General features: G+C 40.4%; 1 protein-coding gene across 2 annotated transcripts in view; it reads left to right on the top strand.

Moving 5' to 3' along the window:
* LOC136885753 (arrestin domain-containing protein 17) overlaps nt 1-16,129 on the top strand; it is a 191,774-nt gene that overhangs the window by 167,061 nt on the left and 8,584 nt on the right. For both annotated transcript variants that reach the window (XM_067158490.2, XM_067158489.2), the window contains one exon: nt 12,853-13,035. In XM_067158490.2, the coding sequence (XP_067014591.2) occupies nt 12,853-13,035 (183 nt within the window). The remainder of the gene's footprint in view (nt 1-12,852; nt 13,036-16,129) is intronic.

Genomic DNA, 16,129 nt, shown 5'->3' with positions numbered 1-16,129 from the left:
CATCTAGCACTAGAACCATGCTTCAATTTGAATTTAAAAAATTTACAACAGCTATGGTCAGCAGTGCACTCTGTACCCAATAAAGCTCCAAGGATTTCTCATTGACTGTTTAGCTCTTGTCTCCAATGACAAATCCATTATACGAAGTATGTTTCTTAAGTAAGTACCCTTTTTAAATATGGCCGCTGCAGCGCTTCGGTCGTCATTCAGAGCATGCACGCTCAGTACGTACACCTGTAGCCTAGCTGCAAATGCCATTATAGAAGCACATGCCCATATTTACGTTTGTTTGTGCATATTGAAATGCCTGTGACAATTAACGATTCCGCTGAGTGTGAAGTACGTGCTGTGATTCGTTTTCTAAATACAAAACACGTGAAAGCTGTTGAAATTCATTGGCAGGTTAGTAAAGCGTATGGAGAACACGCTATGAGTGAAGGACTGGTATGAAAATAGGTTAGAGCATTTAAAGAAGGCCATGCTGATGTCCATGGCGAGAAGTGTAGTCCTGCCATTACTGAAGACTTGGTGCAAAATGTTCACGCAAAGGTTAGAGATGCTTTATGATTTCGTCATTAAGTTGCAAGTTGCCTGAAATTTCAAGGAGTGTTCTTTAATAAATTGTGTCAGGATGCTTAGATTATCTTAACTTGTGCTCACACTGGGTACCGAGGTTGCTGACTGAGGTCCGCAAAACCAAACGCGTAGGTAGTGCTATGTGTTGTCCCACCTCACCTGTTAGAAGTCAGCACGCCGAAGAAACTGTGACGTTAGCCCGTCTGCGGTATATATATAGGTGAGCATATGGAAGAAACAGGCAGGCTGTTAGGAGCTGTCCAACGACTAAGCCTACACCGTAAGTTGGGCACGGAGGTCACGCCTCTTGAAATTGTGTACCGAATTGGTGGATTAACGCTAGCCGGAGGTTTCACCTCAGGATAAGCTCTCCAGCCTCATCCTGTGGCTCTATCATTGGATACATTATCTTTACTGACATCATTCACATTAAGATTGATAACTTATATAGCCTTTTGCTAGAACTTTTCACATGATCAACTTAGGCATTGCATTGTGTTCTGGCAACGGGAAACTTATTGTGCATATTTTCCAAGACATCCTCAAGCTTATTCACATTACAAATTTAATGTACATTAAGCAAAAAAGCAAGTTAGAGAAACTTTTATTTTGTACAGAGTAAAAAGCTTCAGCAATAAACATTTTGTGTTGTACAAATCTGCTTCTTTGTATACAACACTTTGACTTTCCTTGAGCGGTAGAGTAATGAAGGTGAGGCGTTCCTAAGCTGAAATGTCACTGGCAACAAAACATGAGTGGATTATTTTATGCTGGAATCAAAATAGCAATCCACTGAGTGGAGACACTCAACATCACCCAAGAAAGCGAAGTGCAAACTCATGTACAATGTGTTTTCGGACAGGCAGGGTGTGTTGTTTGTGGTTTTTTTGCACCGGGGTGACACACAAAATGCCGAGACTTACTGTGAGACCTTACGTAAACTTCGTCATGCAATCCAAAAGAACCGGTGTGGCATGCTCGCAAGGGGGATTCTTTTGCTTCATGACATTGCGCATACTCACACGGTTAATCAAACCCGAGACCTGATCGCTTCATTTGGTTGGGAAAAATTTAATCTTCCTCCTTATAGTCCTGACCTAGCACCTATTGAATACCACTGGCTCCTGCACTTGAAAAAGCATTTAGGAGGTCAGTGCCATGACGACGATGACCTAAAAACTACTGTGCTGCAGTAGCTGGCACATCAAGTGACAGGTTTCTATGGGGATGGAATTCAGAAGTTGGTTTCACGATATGATAAGTGCCTTAACATGCTTGGAACATATGTTGAGAAGTAGTTTAAGATAGTAAAAAAGTAGAATTGTTTAAAAAATTGAATGACTTTTTTCTGTATCAAAATGGTACTTACTTAAAAACCATGCCTCATAATTTGAGAAACTGGAGGATGACGACCATCATCACAACAACAACAACAACAAAAACTTCCCGTTTAAACACTGGGAATTTACCTTAACACATTCCTTGCGGTTCGGGTCACCACACTATTGAAGTAAAGGATCGAGGCATACTGCTAGTTTCTGTCGGCCCACCGGTGACCCGAAGGAATTTTGTGCGTTTTCCATTCATATCACTTTGGGTCACCCTGTGTTCGATTTGTTGTCTAACCTATATTTCTTACTGGAAATTGCTTGCACGGTTACGGTGAATGAAGCCTACAATGTTGCTGCCTTCAGATGGCAGATTGTTGTTTAATACAATGAGTACCACCCTTCTGACATCTCATGTAACCTATTGCTTTCTACATTGCTCTCAGGTAAGCGGATATAAGTTTTCAGACTTTTATTTATTGGGGTAGTTATTGATGTGTTTGTTTTTTCCGTAGATCTCCATAGCTAAATGGTTAGTGTGCTGGCCTTTGGTCACAGGGGTCCCGGGTTCGATTCCCGGCAGGGTTGGGAATTTTAACCATAATTGGTTAATTTTGCTGGCACGGGGGCTGGGTGTGTGTGTCGTCTTCATCATAATTTCATCCTCATCATGACGTCCAGTTCCATGGCTAAATGGTTAGCATGCTGGCCTTTTGTCACAGGGGTCCCGGGTTCAATTCCTGGCAGGGTCGGGAATTTTAACCATAATTGGTTAATTTCGCTTACACGGGGGCTGGGTGTATGTGTCATCTTCATCATCATTTCATCCTCATCATGACGCACAGGTCACCTACGGGCGTCAGATCAAAAGACCTGCATCTGGCGAGCCAAACTTGTCCTTGGACACTCCCGGCACTAAAAGCCATACGCCATTTCATTTTTCCTCATCATGACGCACAGGTCACCTACGGGCGTCAGATCAAAAGACCTGCATCTGGCGAGCCGAACTTGTCCTTGGACACTCCCGGCATTAAAAGCCATACGCCATTTCATTTCATTTTTCTGTAGATAATATTTACAAGCAAATTCTCGTCCTTTTTTAGGCATGGAGCCTCCACATCTGACTCACCGGTGGCACGGAAAAGAAAGAGGTTTAGGATGGCACTGGATCCCGGACGAATTGCTCATGATATGAAACAAAGTGATAACAGTGATGGTGATTTCTCTCCAGTATCTGATGATGAGCCTACATACAGCCTCATCTTTTGTGATATTATTTTCTTACCGGTACTAAGCATAATATGAAAATAATTAACATACGCCTATCATATTCCTGTAAAACCAGATCAATGAACGAGAAACTAACATTTATTTCCAGGTCATTTCTGGGCCACGCACTTCTTGAATTGAAAAACTGTCACAGAGGTAAATACATCAGAATGTCTCCTCAACAATAATGTACACAAGTGCACCATCATTGTTTTGTATTTCATAGCAGGGACTAACCAAAGTCAAATTCATCAGGTCAGCGGTGACCCGAACCGGTAATAACAAAAGGCAGCATCGGGTCACTGGTGGGCTGATACGACGTAAAATTAAGTTATAAAAATTCACTGCCACAGGGAGCGTGTTAACTATGGCTGCGGTTGTTACCTTCCCAGACCTTTCCCGTCCACCATCAGTGAAAACCTGTATGTAGTGGAAAGGAATAGACAACTAAAAAATCAAGTTAAAATCTTTCTGTCACTTCCTCTTCACACATTGACCTGCCTTTATGTTAGTCATATTGTGTGTTCCTTTCCTTGTTCCTCCTATCTGTCTATGACTTGGTTTGATGCTTGTTTGTTCCTTCCCAATATTTATTAAGTACTAGGTAAAATTCCCCTCCTGTGAAGTGCGACAAGGTTGCATTATCCCCCCCCCCCCCCTCCTATGTAATATACAGTGAGTACATTATGAGGGAGAATCCCAATGATTGGAGTGACGGCATCACAATTGGTTGCAGGAAATTTAGCAATCTGAGATATGCAGATGACACTGAGATAATTGCAACAGATGATCATGAACTAGAAACCACCATGAGGAGGTTAGACAAGGGAAGCAAAGAATATGGTCTTGAAATCAACAATAAAAAGCTCAAAGTGATGATTGTAGATTGTGTTAATAACAACAGACCTGCCATAACAAGAATTGTTGATTATGAGGTTGTCGGTCGCTTTGAGTATCTGGGATCTCTTGTTACAAATACCTGAGACTTGAACCTGAGATCCGTAAGCGCATTGCGATTGTGAGAAATTTAACAGCAAAACTTACTCGCATCTGGAAGGACACCTCCATCACTTCCAACACAAAGTTTACCCTCATTCGAACTCTGATCTTCCTTATCGCGACCTGTGCAGTGGAAACTTGGACGATGAAGATGGCGGATCACCGCAGGATTGATCCTATATAATAATAATAATAATAATAATAATAATAATAATAATAATAATAATAATAATAATAATAATAATAATAATAATAATAATAATAATAATAATAATAATAATAATAATAATAATAATAATAATAATAATAATAATAATAATAATAATAATAATAATAATAATATTTTTTTTTTTTTTTTTTGCGAGGGAGTGTGGAAAATCTTTCATAAGACGCTTGTGAGGGTCCGCACTCAACAAGTGTGTGGAGATTCTTACCCACTAAAAACCACACTCCCTTTTCCCACGACGTTTATCTCCGCCCCGGAAACCGCTCTCGCATTACTTCAGGACGGATGTCGTGCTTAATGCATCTTGTGCTTCATCTTCCTTCTTCTGCTTTACTGTCTGTCATAATCATCCAGGTCCTTCTTCTTCTGACGCAGAATATTTTCTACGTAAACTGCCACCTGATCCCAAGATTCTTGACTTCGTAGCATTACTGACACGATCCCTTCTGGCGTCATTTCTCCCTGCATAACTTCTAAGCATCTTCTTTGCGGCAGCCAATGAACACACACAAAGAAAGTATGTAATACGTCATCGATATCACCGCAGTATATGCACGCCGGACTAGTTGCTAGCCCTAGTCTATGAAGAAATTTTCGGAAGTATCCATGACCTGTCAAGAACTGTGTGAGATAGTAGTTCACCTCACCATGGTTTCGGCCAACCCATACGCCCAGAGAAGGTATCAATCTTTTAGTCCATTTTCCTCTAAAATCATCTTCCCATTTTGTTTGCCATCGTTGCATTCTGCGACTAAGAGCCAAAGCCTTTGCCCTTTTCCTTCCTAGCTCTTCTTGTGTGAGCCAAATTTCTTGTCTTTCGAAGGCCAACAAGTCAATAGGAGCTACTGCTGCTACTACTAGAATCGCAGGTTCTGATACTGTACGATATGCGCAAGCAATTCGTAAAGCTGCTCTCCGTTGTACAGCCGCAATTCTTTTCCGATATTTCGCAATTTTAAACGATTCAGCCCAAATTTCCGAACCGTATAGCAGTATCGATTGAACAGTCGACATGAGAAGCCGCCTTTTACTAGATTTCGGCCCTTTGATATTTCCCATGAGTCTACTAAGTGCAGTCATGGTTTTTGCCACCTTATCTGTTACCCATTGGATGTGGTCCCAATATGTAAGCTTAGTATCAAGCGTTACACCAAGATATTTTGTGCTCCTAGTTGTTTCGATGGCTATCTGCCCGATCTGCATCGGTACAACAGTATTAATCCTTTTCCTCGTCAGGAGGATAATTTCCGTTTTATGATCTGCGAGTTCCAACTTGTGATTTATCATCCATTCTTTGACACGTCGCATCACCTGATTCAATTTAAATTGAGCCAGCTCTAGGTTACGAGTTACTATCACAGCAGCCACATCATCAGCATAACCCACAAGTTTTACATCTTCTGGCATCTCCAGCCGTAACAAACCATCATACATGATATTCCAAAGGTGTGGTCCGAGAATTGAGCCTTGCGCTGCACCAGCTGTGAGCCGTTTTCTTCTCTGACCATCTTCCGTGTCGTATAACAATGTACGGTCTTTCAAATAGTCTCGCAGTATATACATGAGATATTCTGGTAGCTTGAAAGTTTCTTTTAGAGCTTCCAAAATATCACTCCATCTTGCCGAGTTGAAAGCATTTTTAACATCTAGAGCCACAAGAAGCGTCAGCTTTCTAGAGTAATGATTACCCATTTGAGCTCGTTCTGCTGTCTTCACCACTTCTTTCACGGCATCTAGAGTTGAGTGGCCTCTGCGAAATCCATGTTGTTGGTCAGATAGGTCGCCAGCTAATCGGACTGCTGCTAGTATTCTCGGTTGTAATAGTTTCTCTAAACCTTTCCCAGCAGTGTCCAGCATACATAGAGGTCTGTAACCCCCAGTTTTCCCTTTACTGATCAGAACCAGTCTAGCTATCTTCCAACGAAAGCTAAAAATTCCCGCTTTGAAACAATGGTTATACATTCTCAACAGCAGTTGAGGACATAATTCAACTGCCACCTTTAGTACTTCTGCTGGAATACCATCTGGTCCAGGGGCTTTCTTATTTCTAAGGGAATTAATTGCTGTTATCAGTTCTTCAGTTGTAAAAGGTGGCACATTAACTAGTTCTTTCTCGGCCTCATCATCAATCCTCTCTGCATGATCAGGGAATAGTGTGTGTACTATTTCTTCCATTGTGCGTGGATCCATGATAGGGCTTGACAGCATCCCAAATTTCTTCATAACGATTTTATACCCTAATCCCCATGGATTTTCATCCACTTCCTTAGACATTTCCCACCACTTGTCGGCTTTACTCTTTTTAATTGTATTTCACAGTCTTTTCTTCATAGTCTTATACTCTACTGAGAGAGCTTCATCGTTATGTCGTGCTCTTTGTGTCCTTCGTCTGAGTCGCAGGCATTGTTTCCTCAACTCAGCAATTTCTTCATTCCACCAATATGCTGGACGCTTGCCTCTCCGTTGTTTGATTCTGGTCATTGATGCGTCACATGCTTGCTGAAGGAGTCTCATGGTGTGTTCCACGCATTTATTAGCAATTATGCTTCTATTGCCTCCGTGACATGTATCCGGCAGAGTGTCCATTCCATTTAGTATCACTTCATGAAATTTTTCTCTATCCATAGTAGCTATGTTCCATCTTTCTGGCTTGCGCGTGGTAATCCTTAGATGCGGAGTCCCTTGAAGTACACGAAAAGTGATATACTGGTGATCGCTTCTAGTATATTCTTCAATTACTCGCCATTCAGTTATCCTAGACGCAATGTTTTCAGAAGCAAAGGTTACGTCTGGTATAGTTCCCTGACATCCTGGTCGTCGAAAGGTTGTCACATTACAAACATTGATAACCATTAATCCCAATCTGGTGGCCATCTCCATTGTACGTCTCCCTCTAGAATCTGTTTGAGGCATGTTCCATTCAACTGCTTTAGCATTAAAATCACCAGCAACAACTAGGTTAGTAGTGTTCATCCCTTGCAGAGTATCTTCAAGCCCATCTAGTTTTGTCTGGAAGTCAGAAATAGCCTCATTCGGGGTAAAATAACAGCTGACAAAAATTACCTTCTCAACTTGGACCCAGACAAACCCATCCCCGCATCCTTGATTTATAACTGAATATTTTCCAAGGTCTGGCACCCATATCGCAGCTGTCCCTAGATTGTCTGAAAACCAGCCTGGTTGATCTCTGTCTTGATATTGTTCGCTAAGAATCAAGATGTCTGCTCCTATCTCATATAATAATAATAATAATAATAATAATAATAATAATAATAATAATAATAATAATAATAATATTAATATGGCCTCAGCTAACGTGTGCAGACATTTCGATTTGACGTCATTTCATCTCAATAACTTCTCTGATGAGGTTGACAAGACAAAGGTTGGACTAGCTAGATATAATATTTCTTTTTATGTGATTCTTCAATACGGGAACCTGACCCCATGTGTCGTGTGTAAGCTGCTGATATAAACCGTGACTCAAAGCTGATACACGACGTTATATTTTAAAATTTTTGTCACATGTATCTTTCAGGTGGTGGTATAAAATGGATCCTCAACAAAGTAAATTTCTAAAGCACCCACAGTCATCTATGGCTGCTGTATTGGATGAGGTGAAACAAGGAATGCCAGTAAATATGGCAGCTTCAAAATATGGGGTACCAGTACCTAAAACTACTCTTGTGTACAAGGCTAGAGGGGCAGTATCCTGCTTATAAAGTACAGGATATCTGCAATGTCTAGGCTTTAACGTATAAACAATGATTAGTTGATTAATGGGTAATTTATATTGTTATAACATATAGTGTCAGCTATAGGTATGAGGACACACATTAAAAAAAAAAAAAATTAAGGGATAATTATTGATTGCATGATATTTTCTTTTTTATTCAACTTGTTGAGCACAAAGAGCTCTATCTGATGGTACATAAAGATAATGTGTGACCTGTTTAGCAATTTTTTTATTTTCCCTGGATTATGTAAAAAAAAAAAAAGTTAATAAAGTGTCAGCTACTGTTGTCCCCCTGTGGGTGGGGGCGGTAGAATAACACCCACGGTATCCTCTGCCTGTCGTAAGAGGCGACTAAAAGAGGCCCCAAGGGCTCTGATCTTTGGAGCGTGGGTTGGCGACCACGGGGCTCTCAGCTGAGTCCTGGCATTGCTTCCACTTACTTGTGCCCGGCTCCTCACTTTCATCTATCCTCTCTGACCTCTCTTGGTCAACTCTTGTTCTTTTCCGAACCCAACACTATTAGGTTTGCGAGGGCTAGGGAGTCTTTCATTTTCACGCCCTTCGTGGCCCTTGCCTTTCTTTGTCCAATATCTTCCTTTTTCGAAGTATAGGATCCCTTCCACTTTCCCCTCTGATTAGTGTTATATAGAGGATGGTTGCCTAGTTGTACTTCCTCTTAAAACAATAATCACCACCACCACCATCACCACCACTCAGCTACTGTTGCATCTTCCCTAGTACTGACTGGGCGGATTACCCAACTCTCTATTTATTGTGATTAAGTCAATACGGACCCAATACTGGCCATTATGGTCAAGAGTAGTTTTCGAGCCTATCTGGAACAAACAAACAGACACCAGCTGATTTTTATTAATAGTGGAGATTTCCTTATCGTGGCGCTAAAGGAATAGCATCGGTGTTTGTATAGACACCCGTTGTGTTAAGCACATGGAAACAGAATGTCAATATCTTTAACTGATCTTGAGATATTTGAGGTGGACTTTTGTGCTTACTTGCCCTGTATTTTTCTTATTTATTTAATTAATTGTGCTGTTTTCAATTTTATTTCTTGAATTAATAGCAACCTCCTGTTGATGTTCTAATATTTGTTTGTTCTTGTGTGTTTTGTTCATGTTGTGCAGTCCTTCCATGGCTAACCTCCAACAAGTACTAACATGGGAAGGATGATGACAGCATGCTGCGTCACAGTTTTCAGTCGGAGACACCTTTCTTCCTGGTATGCATACCTTGCCATATATTTAATATTGATTTTGATGATCCTTGCTAAAATGATGGTGCACTTTTAACTATATTTGTAGAAAAACTGAAGATAGTTATTAATCCACAAGATACACTCATGATTTTTGTCAATTTATGTGTAAGAAATTCAAATTGATAGTAATTACAGTAAACTCTCATTACTTTGCAGGAAGTTTGACATTCTCCATTGCAGTAATAAATAAAAGGGGCGGTCAAATGATAACTGAACGTATGCCATAACGCACATTCTGCGTGAAAGGTGGCAACGCTGTTATTACATATCGATACTGCCATCGCTGTGGAGAACTGCATAGTGACAACTCACAGGTGCACGCAGTTGTTGGATTATGTCTTTGTTGGTGCACGGGCTGGTCTAGTCTGTTCGTCCAGGTGTAGAAATGGAGGCAAGCAAAGAAGAGCAGAGAACTATTGATCGTTTTCTGGTGGCTGAAGGTGCTGAAGTACGTGAAACTCACTGTTGCATGTCTGCTTTGTATGGCGAACAACACATGTCCACGATGAGTGTGCACGAGTGGCTCAGGTCAGCAATGCCATGGCTCCGTGCACGCCATTATTAAAGATCACTTGCATTTCCACAAAATTTGCGTGCAGTTGGTTCCGCATCAACTGAGGAGGGACAAAATTTTTGTCAGAATGGTGTCATGTCTTGAGCCATCTACAGCAATACGAGAAAGAGTGTGCGTTTCTGTCCTATATCGTCTCAGGGGACGAAACGTGGTGCCACCATTTCGAGCCTGATAGCATACAGCAATGCCAACAATGGAAACATTGCAATTCTCCCCCCGCCAAACAAATCCAAAGCTGCCCGTCCAAGTTCCAGTAAAGTCTTGATGACCTTCTTCTTTGACTGCAGGGGCCCTCTGCTTGTCGACTTCATTGAGCGTGGAACCACAATCAACGCACAGCACTATGAATACACTTTGCAGAAACTGCGATGCGCCATAAAGTCAAAATGCTCTGGAATGCTGTCGGACAGAGTCATCCTGTTGTATGATAATGTTCGCCCCCCCATACTTCCAATCTGGCTACGCTTCAGCGATTTGGTTGGGAAACACTTCAACATCCTCCATACAGCCTGGATCCTTCACCTTGTGATTTTCAAATTTTTGGTGACCGGAAGAAAGATATTTGTGGATGTTGGTTTCATTCAGACGAGGAAGTGCAAGAGTGGGTGCGGTTGTGGATCGGTCAGCGACCTACCTATTTCTACAAAACTGGAATTGATTGTCTCATCTCCCAGTAGCATAAATGTATTAACGCTTTTGATAATTACTTTTGAATAAAAACATTCCATGGTCATGTTGTAGTGGGTGTTCGATTTTCATTCGGCTGCCTCTTATATTTCATTAAATTTGCATGGAAAATGAGGCTCTACAATACAGTAGTAAAATGAGTATGGCTCAGAGTGCCTAACAGTGATAAGAAAGGGGAATGCAGGAAATTAAAAAAGAAAAGAAAAAAAAAAAGAAGAAAGGGAAATCTTGAGAGAAATTCTAGGAGCACTGATGCAATATGTCAGAAAAGAAAGAATGAGGTTCTCTACAGACACACTGTGAATATCAGTCTCAATGCGAAAACAAAAGTTGAAATTCTATGTAAATCTGGTGAAAGTGGATGAGAACCGATTGATGAAGATCTTCTTTAAGTACATTGTAGGATTGAATGTTACAATGATGTGAGTTGAAGAGGTCAAGAGAGATGCAGAGGAAATTGGACTTAGCAGATGTGATCAACAAAAGAAAGGAGTTCAGAAGTTGGATTGACAACATCAAGTCATAATATCCAAGAAGCAGAGAAGTGAAAGAAGAAGAAGAAGAAGAAGAAGAAGAAGAAGAAGAAGAAGAAGAAGAAGAAGAAGAAGAAGATGATGATGATGATGATGATGATGATGATGATGATGATGACGATGATGATATTGACCAGATAGCCTTATGTTCTGTGCTGTCCATAGTTGGCCAAATTTGGATTTAAAAATAAAAATGCATGGAAAATATCAAGTTGATTGTGAGGACCTGCCCTGAATGATGAAATTTAAATATCTGGGGTATATGATTATCACGGATGGTCAACATGATAAGCTCTGCTTTTTAGCTTCAGCCCAAGAGAGAAGTACTTAAGACTTCTGTCTTGGTGCTGAAAGTGCTGGATGAGGAGAAGTCAGGCAATATAAGAAAGAGGGTAAGAAACAGTAGCGGTTCGCGACATTTTACTCTGGCGGGGTTGTGCCGCCATCTCTTCCCCCTCTTGATCAGTCCACTTTTCACTGACCAGCATCACGATACTTTTAGGTGAATAATAATAATAATAATAAATAATAATCCGATGATACTGGCTGAATAGAAATCTGCTTACACTACGACATTAATTAATTAATTAACTAAGTAATTGATTAACTACACTCCAATGGTATTTATGCACACACATTAACAGGCTAACAACTAATGTAATCACGATTGCTATGCTACTGCAGTGTTTCACTGATCAAAATCACAAGTGATAATAACGACATTCATAAAAACAAATGAACTGTGCACTCCCAAATTTCTCTCTCCTTGCTCAAATTTCAAAGTATGAAAACATATTTAATAATTTGATCATCCTGCAAATAATGCCATCATATTATGGCTACATTTTGAATCTTTATTGTTGCTTCTTTATAGAACTGAACTGTTTAAAGTCAGTATAATGGAATTCATTGTTTTGTAAACTATTTTAGGATTAATCTTTAACAACAGTTAATGTAAGATGTGGGGGAAGAAGCCTAGGTATATTGTAAAGTGGTTGACAATGTTGCTGGGGGTTCTGCTGTTTAGTGCTTGCACCAGCCTGCACTCTTCCTTCCCCTGTAAAGCCATATTGTCCTTCCAGGCTACTCCCGCACCCCACACATTTGCCAAGTCTAGGGACCTACTGAGGGCTCTCCTGCCACTGTCCGAGCGCTTCAAGATTAAAGAGAAAAAACATCGTGCTTGCTGGACAGCAGCCACGGTCTGAAAGCCTTTGCCATTTCCTTGAAAATAGAAAAGCAAAACGTTTACAGCCAAAATAATAAAGATAGCATTGTATAACTGAATAGCACACCACTTAAGTTCGACTTTGCTACATTTGTCCATCTCTTTATGTAATCAATTACAAAGCGATGTAAGATTAAATGTTTTTGAAAAGGTGGTGGAACAGTGCCTAAAAGCCCTTCATGCATGAACTGTCACTGCTAGGAAAATAGAAAAAGGGTTAGTATGGTTGGTAGGCAAGACAGTGTGGTTCCCTTGGCATGGACCATCTTAGCAGTATCAGTTAACACACCTGTCCAGAGAGCCTAAATTTGTCTCAAATGCATCTGCATTTTTTAACTCTTAAACCTTAAATAGTTACTACATCAAAGAACCGTAAACTGTCTTTTTGTAGCCAATTCTATGTGTTTACATTGTGTTTTTCAGGAACCCGTGGAGTTGAGCGAGAACAAGTACTTCGGGTTTTGGTGCTGCCGTTCTGGACCTGTGAACTTGACCGTCAAAGTGCCCACCGCCGGCTTTGTACCAGGGCAAGAGATGCCTGTGACTGTTGCAGTGGAAAATAAGTCTCGTAAAGCTATCTCCAATGTTGAATTGGATCTTGCAAAGGTAAGTACTTTGAGTATCATCATAGTCATATGCAGTTTCCAGCACTTGGTGGGGTCTGCTTGGAACATAAGCCTCTCCATCTCCTCTTCTCTGCACACACTGTTCCACTCCTTTTATCCACCTGTGTCTTGGTCCCTCCCCTGCGAACCATATGACCTCGCCTTGGTGGGGAGGCTTTTGCATCCCAGTGAAGCAAATAGCCGAGCCGCAGGTGCAACCATATTGGATGGGTATCTGTCAATAGACCAGACTAACAAATGGTTCGTGGAAATCGTGGGGAAGTTGTAAAGGCAGCAGTCTAGATAAGTGACTGATATGGTCTTGTAATAATACATAACATGGCTTAGTTGGGTTGATACTGCTATACGGCTGAAAGCAATGGAAAACTACAGCTGTAACTAACTCCCGAGGACACGCAGTTCTCTCTGTGTGAAAGATGTACTCATGATACCTTCCTCCCAGTAAAATATTCTGGACATAAAGTAGTCCCCCATTTGGCTATCTAAGTGGGGACTACATGAGAGGAGACAGCCATCAGGAAGATGGATACTGACATACTGTGCCGTGGTCATCCTCTTGGTCATTTTCCTGTTATCTCCATTTCGTGCATTCTCCTGGGTATCCTTTCCTCTGTCATTCTCTTCATGTGTCCATACCATCTACAGTATAACCCCGATTTTGCGTGACCTCGTTTTAACATAAACCCGCATTTAACCGAAGAAATTTCCAGTCCTGAAAATTATTCCATAAGAGCAATGCTATTTTATATTCGATTTAACATAATTCACAATAGGGCAAAACCTGCATTTAGCGTTAAGGAAATGTAAAAATTCTCAAATGTTTACTTCTATTCGTTTTGGTTATGGGACATTAAGAACCTATGAAAAAGATGTCATAAGCTTGCTAAGGATGATTCAATCAAGGCAGAAGAGGAAATTAGAGCTCGGGCACTTAGGGCTAAAGTGAGATGTCGGACTTAGATGCAGATCCGACCGCGGCCAATATAGCAGAAGAGAACCCCCATTTTTAATGACAATGTTATTATAACCTCCAAAAATTCCTATATTTATCTGTGCAACATCCTTTGGTTACAATGAAAACCCTTTTACTGATTCATCCATTATTACGGGCAAATTTGGGCGTGTTAATTTATGTCCGTTATCAATATTCATACACTGTACCAAATACGGTATATGACTCTCCGAGTTTCCGACTCGTGTAAACAAACATTGGGATAATATGTTTTTGCAATAAGTGCAATGCCAGCAGTTGTTAACTCCTTAAAAATAAAAGCTGAAGTAAACGATTGCTTAATTTTAATACTATGTACTGAAATAAAATAGGAATGTGATACTACTACTTCTCAAGATACAGCGGTGTGCATAACTAATTTCAGAGGTTAGGTTATGTACTTTCGCTTCTTGTTCAATTTCAGAAAGGCTGTTCTCGTGTAAATTTATAGTGAAAATGTTACTATTATTCTACAGGGAGCTTGAAATTTCGTCTGCGTTCAGGCAGAAGTGACTTAAGTCCATTTTTTACGAATTTGAGTTAAATGCACTACTGGGGTAAAGAAAACTCGTTCTACACAATAGTGTGGTCATTGTTTTAATAGAATGAACCATTTTGGGGGTACGGGTAGCCCACTCTCTAATGTGAAGTCCATTTTTGAAGATTGATGTCCGGGCAAAAGTGAGTACTATAAGTGGACTTCATCACTTAATATGTAACATAGTAGAAGGCATTGCAAAAAAGAACTAGCCCAAAAGGTGCGATGGCCTCGCAGTAATATAGAATCATATATCACTGATTTCTTAAAACCCATTTATCTCAAAACTATGTTTTTGCACTTAGTAACTTCTGTCAGAACGCCGACGATATATTTTCATAATACGTGAGTGGTAAACCTAGGTTAGGTGATGGTGTTTGAAATAAGAAAATGGAAATGTTTGCCACAATCCTCTCGATTTATGCTATTGCATTTCTTAAGAATGAAATAGAATATGCGTGTTCAGACTATTGGGATTAGAAAATACGTGATAATGAGTAAGTTGCTGCTTGGAAAACTTCTGCAAAAATGTTTAAAAAACCAATCGCTGTTTTATACTGATTAAATATGTTTTTGTGCGAGTTTGGTAGCTTTCCCTACTTTTATGGAAAATCATGTATAACGTTTTGCATTCACCGAAAAAAATTTGTCATAATGAAACACAAACCTTAACTACAGTACAGTGTGTAGGTTAGCTATCTCCTTGTTTTATTGCTGTCACTGTGTAAATAATATATGATGGTACAGTTTATGTTAATACAGGCAAAGATCTCTGGAAAAGGTGTGCTTCCTACTGAAACCTCGATTTAAGGTATTAAGGTTAAAGAAATCAGGTTCCTGTAAAAACATTAGGGGTTCTACTGTAAACCTAAATGCTTCTATCCTGTTCTTAGTGGCTCTTTCACTATATCTCTAACCTCCTCATTTCTCATTCTTGTCACTCCTATCTAGTTTCTCAGAAATTTCATTTCACAGCTTTCTGCCTCATTCCCCACGTTTCTGCTGCATACGTCAGCTTGAGTTCCTGAAAGCGAGCTGTCAATCACACCCTGTACCCTGCTGAGTTAACAAGTTCTAAGTGATCCTTGCTTAGTGTGGAGAGGTTACCAAATCACTATCTTCCACACTCTATTCAGTCTGTACCCTTTCTTCGTGTGGAATGAAGTAGACATAGTAAATCCTATAGACACCGGGCTGCCGCTGGAGAGGAGTGGTGTGAGGCAAAGTCGTCATGTTTTATCATCAGGTATACGTAGTACGTCCTGTATATCACTCTTTTCCTTCTCTGAGGGACATCCTTGCTCCAAACCAGGCTTCTGGCACTTTTCAGGAACGCTCCTGCTTGTCTTCCATGCTAGATTACTTCCTTATCATTTCTTCCGCTTTTCTCTATGATACTTCCCAAGTACTTCAAACTCTCTACCTTCCTAATCTGTTCCCCTCCAAGCACTCTCTCTCTTTTAGGTCTCTCCTTCTTTCTAGTTGTGATTACTATCTTGCTTGTATTGGCATTAAATTTTATTCCATATTGTTCCACCTCATCTT

Source organism: Anabrus simplex, chromosome 14, assembly GCF_040414725.1.
Source record: "Anabrus simplex isolate iqAnaSimp1 chromosome 14, ASM4041472v1, whole genome shotgun sequence".
NCBI classification, from domain to species: Eukaryota; Metazoa; Arthropoda; class Insecta; order Orthoptera; family Tettigoniidae; genus Anabrus; species Anabrus simplex.
Note: the sequence above shows the minus strand (reverse complement) of the source record. Positions and strands in the feature narration are given on the sequence as shown.